This window comes from Parasteatoda tepidariorum, chromosome 3, assembly GCF_982258835.1.
Source record: "Parasteatoda tepidariorum strain Cologne lab strain chromosome 3, Ptep-v5.0, whole genome shotgun sequence".
NCBI lineage: Eukaryota > Metazoa > Arthropoda > Arachnida > Araneae > Theridiidae > Parasteatoda > Parasteatoda tepidariorum.
Genome location: NC_141757.1, coordinates 24,575,079 through 24,583,366, shown reverse-complemented (window position 1 = coordinate 24,583,366; position 8,288 = coordinate 24,575,079). Strand labels below are relative to the sequence as shown.

The following is an 8,288-nucleotide window of genomic DNA, read 5'->3' as shown; positions in this document are numbered from 1 at the left end:
TCTCCTTTTTAAAATGGTAACGAATCTTACGAAACGGTTCATCGAAATTTTCCATCGAAGGAGTGAACACTTATTGCAATAGATAAAACTCCAATAGTTACCTTATTCGGTTATGATTCATTAAATGCTTTAACCTTTTCGATGCTAATGTTCTATTTTTGGAACATATCTCTTTTTCAAAATGTTAAGGACTGGTAACTGAAATTTTTCATACTTTGTAATTTCAATTAGAAAAACTCAATATTTCTATCAACCAAACTCTTAATTATATATCTTGTGACATATATCATGCTATGAAATCAAACATTTGTTTTATTTTTTTTTTTTTTTAACAAAATTCGTAGATTTAATTTATATGCAAACCTGCTTCCACGTTTTTCTTAAAGGTACTTTTTTCCATTAGAGCAAAACAAAAGTCCGGCTGGTAAAAGGTGACACTCAGCGCTTCTGATTGCCTTCGTAAAAATTACATGAAATAAAAAATAAAAAAAAAAATATTTTAACTCCCAAAGTTCTCATGGGCCTTGGGAAAATTTAGTAATTGTAGAAAAAATGAATTAATGCTAGTAGGAATTTCCTTTTTAAGACACAACTTAAAGATCTGGTTTGGATAGAATTTAGGTACAGGTGTACTTTCTTTTCAAAATAACATATAATTTCAGTGACAAATATGCATTAAACGATAGTTTCGTTGCCACTAACTAATTTCTCTGAGGACCCTGCAACCCTGAAACTGCTCACAAGCAGGGCTCTTATTTTGCAACATTGGGGAAAATGGTTCAATGAAAAATGTGGGTAACAAGAGCTCTTTAAAATCAAATGAAACTTTTTTCCAGTTAACAACTAGTTTGGTTCAAAAACATAACTGGTCGATTTTAGAATTCAGATAAATGTATATATCAAAAGATATGTAATTTAATGTTATTGATATATTCTGGTGGATAAGAATATTCAGCATCTCCAATTGTAAGTGCTTAAAATGAAAATTTTCAGTTACCAGTCCTTAACTGTTCATAGAAGAGACATGGCGTTGGAACAATGACGTTTAAACGGTTAACGGCAAACATTTCCATGAACTTTGCTCGGAAAGATTAAAACTGGTATCTTAATTATGTCATCCTTGAAATCTTCGAAGACGAAAGCATTCATGATTCTATAATTTAGGTATTTTATAATATATATAAAAAAAGGCTAACGCTACTTCAGAAGGAGGACTGAATTTATTTCTTACTGGTGGAAAAGGTAATAAAATAAGTGCATTAAAAATGAATAATAAAATTAATTATAACATGAATGTAATTCATACTTTAATTGGATGCCTACAAGTGACGTCATCGTAGGTAAATCGTGGCATATATCAAATCAGAAGCCAATCAGGTTCGGCACACACGCGTGACGTCGCCTATAGGTATCCAAATAAATCACATGGTTAGGCTTTATTACTTCATTTCTTCTTGAATTGCAAGTACCCAATTAACGTAATTTCTATGAGTATACAATTTTAAAAAGCTGAAAATATAATGCTGGAATGAATGTTTATAATTATACTTGCATGAATCCTGTTTGCTTATTGTAATTTTTATACTGTAAACATATAATTTTAATAATAATATATAAAATTAAAGTTGTGGTAGCAGATTTCTAGCTTAAAATTAAATTTCTCTATCAAAAAAGTTTTCAAAACGTACAACTCCTCTATTCCAAAACATATTTCTATGTAACCTAAAAATCGAATAGATTTCCTACCAAGTAAAAAAAAAAAAAAAAGGGATCACAATACTCGTACTTCAATACATGACATTTCCGTATGACTTTATGCAGAAACCGAGTAATTTAAACCAGAATTGTTCGCCAATTTCAATCTGTTCAAACACAAGTAGTATTTCTCTTCTCAAAACGCCATCAAACTAGCAATAAAAAAAAGTAAACCCTCCTGTTCTGTTTTTCCATCCCAAATAGGGGATTCGGGAAAAGATTCGGGTATCGGAAGATCCAAAATCTGAAAGATGATCCACTGCCGAGTCCGGTTATGATTAAGTGTCCTTACGGCAGGCAGAAGGCGCCTGGATATGAAAAGGCCTTTTTGCTTTTGCAGAAAATAGGATCAGATGTAAAGCTGATGGGAAAGAATGCAAACACTTCCGATCAGGGAACGTTGTTAAAGTACGATGAAGCCTTATATGTTTATATCGATGCGTTTAGAATTTTTTTTTTAAAGTTTTGCAGATTGTGTCAAAAGAAAAAATAATTAAAATACAACGACTGACACAAGCCGTTATTGATTATTTGGTCTCTACTTCAATATCTGCTAGCTAAGAGCCCGTCAAATGTTCATATTGCAACCTCTTCAGGAAACAATAATTGTACAGCTACAGAGATCTAATTCTAGACTCCCTTTTTATTACATCAAGTCTCTTCAGAAGAACATCTTCAGGGCCTCTTTTTACGAGGAACTCAAAAATCGTAATTGGGTACAATATGAAAAAAGCACAACTACTTCCACTTACTAGGAATAACATTTACCTTTTAGTTTAATTAATAAACTGAGTTTTAAATATGCTTACTAAATTCATAAACTTCGGTAAAACAACAATATAAAGTATTTCCAAAGGAACTAGACTAATACAATTCCAACCTGGAGAGTAGCGACTTATAACAAAACACTTCGTTTGATGCTTTTACTTGTTGCTAGAAATCAGGTTCGCAGAAAATGCTGTTTACTAGTTAAATTTAGTAGGAATAACACGATCTGTGACGTAGGCTATAGTATATCCAATTCCAATAAACCATGGCTTAAACAGATTCGCAATGTCCCTTGTAACGTATCAAGCTATATAAATAACAGTTCTGTTTCTAATAAAAAAACTTTTATTCACAAACAACATAAACAGTAACAAATATGAAGCACTCGTAACGGGATAGTCAAAATATTATAAAACAAACTAGAAAAACGCGTAACGGGTTATATGAAAACTCAAATTCCAAAACAAAACTAATATCTAAAAAAAGGTCTTCTAATTGTATCGTCTGCTTCTATTTTATTGCTTATCTCTTTATGTGTTTATTTTATTTTATTCGTGCTTCTGCTAGCCCGTTATTTTTTTAATATTCTTACTTTTATTCATGCTTTTGCTAGCCAATTATTTTCTTAATATTTTTTAGACTTTATACCCTCAGTGGCCTAGGATGAAATCTGTCGCCATGTTTCGTCTGATAACTGGTCACGATTGCCTGAAAAAACATCTATGTCACATCAACGTGGTTCATGATCCCTTTTGTAAATTGTGTGACCTCCACGAGGTTATGGACTTGTCTTACCTGTCTAGGTGCCCTGCTCTCCCTCGGAAATCTATCTAGGAAAGCTACTGGATTGCTAACTCTTACTTATAGATTTATTGTTATCTTTTTGATGTTCACTTGTCCTTCAATGTGCCATTGGAAATAAAATAAAAAAATAATTGTGCATCAACATAATTGCACAACACAATTGCCAGATTTCAGCCACAATAATTACCGAGATTTGCTGGAAAAATACTAAGTCAATAAAATAAATACCTTTCATTTTTTTAATGAAATAAGTCGAGTGTAACAGAAAACAAAATTTATAATGCAATGATTAGAACTAAACGTAGTCAGCTTCATTTTGTATTCGTAAATGAACATAATGCTCGTAATCGACATTAATTGTTCTTAACTGCGATTTTTCAATTTAAATAATTAAATTCAAAAGTTAGGTACATGTACGTTTATAAAAAATGTTTCGATTCAAATATTATAAGCAAAAAATTCACCCGGCAATTTTCTTCTTCTTTTTTTTAATGGCGGGCATTAGGGGTCTATCCCGTTGGCCATAGAAATGCCAGAACTGCTACTCTCTTCTCGCTACCCAGTGGGCACCTGTGGCGAAGCCACGGTGGTGGAGCAGCGTTGCCCACGTCACACAACCACAAACCCGTTTATAGGGAGGGTCACATTAACACAAAGAGGAAAAGACATAGAACACAGAGAGAGAAAGAAGCATCCATGCCCTGAGCAGGATTCGAACCCGCGGCCAATGACTCCACATTCAGACGCGCTAACCACTCGACCGCCTGGTCAGCACCCGGCAAATGTAAATCATATAATTTGATTGGATAAAGCTTTTAAAGAGAAAATAGGGTAATAGGTTTCCGTGGTGCCTAAAACGATTTAAATGTAATGGAGAACACTAAAAATGAGAATGCTAATAACTTTAATGTGAAATCTTACAAACTTTGGAATTTTAAATTCCGGTTACACCAGCTAACATGATTACTTTAATATTTTTTTTCCAATGCCCAACTGTGTTAACATTTTTCGTTAACACAGGCATTTACAGGGCAGATTTGTTGGCCTCTCTTTCAGGGTCACCATGTTAGGTGGGCCAACGTTGCTTCCACAGTAATGACAGAAAGTACAGAGAAGGAAAGAACATCCGTGCCTTGTCCGGGATTCGAACCCAGAACCTTTCTGAAGCAAGGGCAGTTCCTTATCCCCTACACACATCGATCGGCTGATTAAATTAGTATACAGTCGAACCTGTTTTAGTACATTCTTTTTTTTGTGAAATTTTTTATTTGTGTGATTTTTTACCTAAAAAAAGAGAGGTTTTTGAGCGTGCCGATTAATGTCTAGTATCCTTTATAAAAAAAACAGTTCATTTCTAAAAAAAAGTGATTTCACTTATATCCATTATTAGAATTAATTTCGTAAAGAAAAAAAAGATCTACCTTAATATACAAATATTTATGTTTGCATCTGAAGACATAGCATAGTGCTTTTCTGCAGCTAAAATTCTAAGTAACAGAAAGAGATATCCAAACAAATATATAGTGGCACATTTTTCGAGCTGGAGTATTTCAGTTATAAAAACGTTTGTGTGACCCTCATTAAATGGTTAATTGTGTTTTGTATATTATTAGGACAAAGTTGTCTTTTCATAACGATTTTGAACATCATTCTTCTTATCAGACTATTGTCATATGCTGTAGAAAGATCGGAAAAGAAGAAGAAGAAAAAAAAATGAATAAAAAACAAAAAGAAGAGAGTGAATAAAAAAAGAAAAGAGGCTAGACTTGGAATATGTTAATTCATCAAGACAGATGACATTAAAAACACGAAATCAGCTACAAAAACATACCCTTTCAAAAAAATAAGGTGTTTTTGAGGTTGACAGATGTAAAAATATACACCTGAGGTAGAAAAAGAGGTTATGTTTAGCACAAAAAAAACCTCATTAGTAAACCTCAATTTCAACCTCAAAAAATCAACCTCATATATAACTCAGAAATAATTTTAATTAGATTGAGTGAAATTATTCACACCTCAGATATACGTATTTGCTTGAAAAAAGTGTAAAAAAAAAATCCCTACACCTCAAACACAACCTCTCCAAGCTGGTTGCTCTAAACTAGATTTCCATCAACCTCAAGTGGGAAAAAACAACTTCATACACTTTGATTATACACCTTGGAAGATTGTTTTTAAAATCAACGTCGAATAAACCTCAAATCTACCTTGACATCTCAAAACAACCTGATATAAACCTCAAAATTACCTTCCTCAAACAAGCATATCGTTTTTAAAGATGTTTTCAGATTTCTGGCCCTCAAACTAAGGAGGGTTGGCCTAATCTGAAAACTATAGTCACAATAGTGAAATCAGGAGAATGATTGATAGTTTGGACGTCTTTGGTGTAACTTAAATTTTTTTGACTTACGTCACGTCTTCACAAATTTTTAACGAATCAAAAGAATAAATTGTAAAACTTGAACCGTGGTGCCTTAGAAGATAGAGCACTCGCTTCCCAATGAGGTGACACGAGGTTCGAATTCCAGCGATGGCTAGTCGATACGAATTCCGCACCCGGCTCTCACTGACCACCGTACTGACGAAAAATATCCTCAGTGGCAGACTGATCATGGGTTAGAGTACCCTTGTTGTCGGGCTAACCGTGGGAGATTTTCGAGGTTTTCCTCTCCATGTAACGCATATGCGGGTTAATTCCATCAAAAAGTCCTCCACGAAGGTACATTTCTCCCAATACTTAATCCAAGAGTTCCCTTGTCTTCTGGATTGGGTTCAAAATTAGAAGACTACGGAGTTGAACATAGGTAGTCGTAAACTCAAGAAATTAGGTCGGTTGTTCAACGACTGTTATATATAAAAAAACGTGTATAAGTACCTTGTAAATACCAATGAAATAATACCTATTATGTTGAGGATAGTTGGTTTTTAAAGCATTGAAATTGTTAAATTAAAGACTAAAAATCATTTAAAGTAAAAAATCTATCTTATTAATTAGCAAAAATTAAAACAAATATATTGAAGCAAATATAATTGAAACAAATGTACGATACGTATAAAATTTCTCAACCCCAATCATAATAATTATCAAAAAATTTAAGGTTGTTAAGTTATACAATTTTTGTGGGGTAACATTAGATCAATTTGTGGAGGTGCCCTCATGTTTTTCCTTGAGTCACTTGACGGACACAAACTGGAGAGCAAAGGCAAGATGGTTTTTCATTTGCATGATGTCTTTCTTTATAAGGGATGTCGAGGGATTTCAATGAAATCTGCCCGCGCCTTCTCTTAATCCTATTCGTGCCACCACCTGAGACCCGCACTTACTCAAATGATATAGCGACCCCTACACCATCACCAGAACCTAGCTGTCAACAAAAACATGAACAATACTTTGTTTAGGAAACTTTTTGTTATATATATTTTTTTAAGAAAGATCTTTTTAGAAGAAGAATGGGGAAATTAACAGTTTATTCGTTAATTAAAAAAAAAAATTTTAACACGTTCTTTGCCATATCACGTGATATCGCGTGAGGAAATTTTTGCCTACAGTTTGTGTTAATCAAGTGAGTAATCATACTGTTAAGCATGATGCATACTATCGTCCAACTATTTTTGCAGAAAATATGATGCTTTCTCGTGACAATAACATAGTGTTTATTAAAATAAACTGATTGCAAAATTTTAAAAATAAAATGGTTGATAAAATAAGAGAATTTAACCTTGTCGATTTTACCTTTATAGATTATCACTCTAAAATGATAGATAGAGTATAACCACGTGCCCTCGGCTGGAAATAGATGCATTAAAGTATACTCTTTTAACTCAATCGTTTAATTTGTTTTTCCTCGGTGTTGAACAACTAACCCAATTATAAGTTTACGACTATCGATTTTCCAAATCCAAATTTAGAAAACAACCAAAAACGTTATAATAGCGGAGTAAAATAAGCAAAATAAATATTACATACAATAATTTGGGATGCAAAAATATTTTAAAGGGAAATAGTGCATTTATGACTTTTATTAATTTTATGCTGATGACAACAAAAAAAAATATGAAAATTAATGGGGAAAAACTGGATCCTTCCATGTGATATTAGGGACAGAAAAAATTGCACCGACAACAAAGAAAAACTGCGACACATATATAGTTAGAAAGTTTATAGTTTTGGATTTTTTAAAGGAGGCACTACCGATGTTCCGACATCAATGGAGAATTAGTTTAAATAATTGTTTTAAATCGTCTGCCAACTCTTGTAAATATAATAACTGCAACTCTGGCTGGTTGCTAGGCAACCAAACGACTTTTTCCTGTTATTAATGTTTTGTTTATAGTCTGTATGTCAGTGGAAATAAAAGAATACAAATGCTGTAAAAGCTAACAATCCCTGCTGGCTTCGCTCATCAAATCCCGCGATAGTTTCTCATTCGTCATTGCTTGATTTCTAAAGCTGATATTTTTCAAAAAAAAAAGAACATTTTGAAAATAAAATATATAATTATTATAATTTTGCGTAAGACCGTTTTGCTGATATGTTAACTGTATTGAGATGAATGATTATCTAAATTTGAAAACTAATCAACCTGTGTTCGAAAAAAAATTAACTTAGGAATACAGAACATGAAACATAATAAAATGAAATAAATGAGAAGCAATTTTACTCGTTTACGAGTTTTATATCATTGAAGTAGTTCAAATAAGAAACAGTTTTTATCTCCCATGAATTAATGTTTTTTAAATATTTTTAAAAATTTCAATATAAATATTAAATTTATATCCAGTAACGTAAAATCTCTCTCTTCCTTTTTTTGCTACTTTTGGCATTAACTCTAGTTAGAGCTTATAAAATAAAGATCTCGAGAGAGATAAATAAATTTTCTCACAACAATGAATAAATAGTTAAGAGAGTGGCCACAGTCTGAAAAAATTTAAAAAGTGGTGACAAGTGCTTCGTGAATCTG

At 32.6% G+C, this 8,288-nt stretch overlaps 1 protein-coding gene across 1 annotated transcript; it reads left to right on the top strand.

Moving 5' to 3' along the window:
- Positions 1–2,029: 2,029 nt before the first annotated feature.
- LOC147813473 (uncharacterized) lies at positions 2,030–3,357 on the top strand. Its single transcript, XM_087160044.1, has 2 exons — positions 2,030–2,182; positions 3,163–3,357. Exons 1-2 carry the CDS (start codon positions 2,030–2,032, stop codon positions 3,355–3,357), a joined length of 348 nt encoding a protein of 115 aa, XP_087016170.1.
- The last annotated feature ends 4,931 nt before the right edge of the window (positions 3,358–8,288 follow it).

What these genes read in the sequence shown, in the direction of transcription:
- LOC147813473 (XM_087160044.1), top strand. Translation starts at nt 2,030, where the DNA reads ATGATTAAGTGTCCTTACGGCAGGCAGAAGGCGCCTGGATATGAAAAG. An exon ending in AGTACGATGAAGCCTTATAT is followed by an intron (nt 2,183 to 3,162) that starts GTTTATATCGAT and finishes AATATTTTTTAG; the next exon opens with ACTTTATACCCTCAGTGGCC.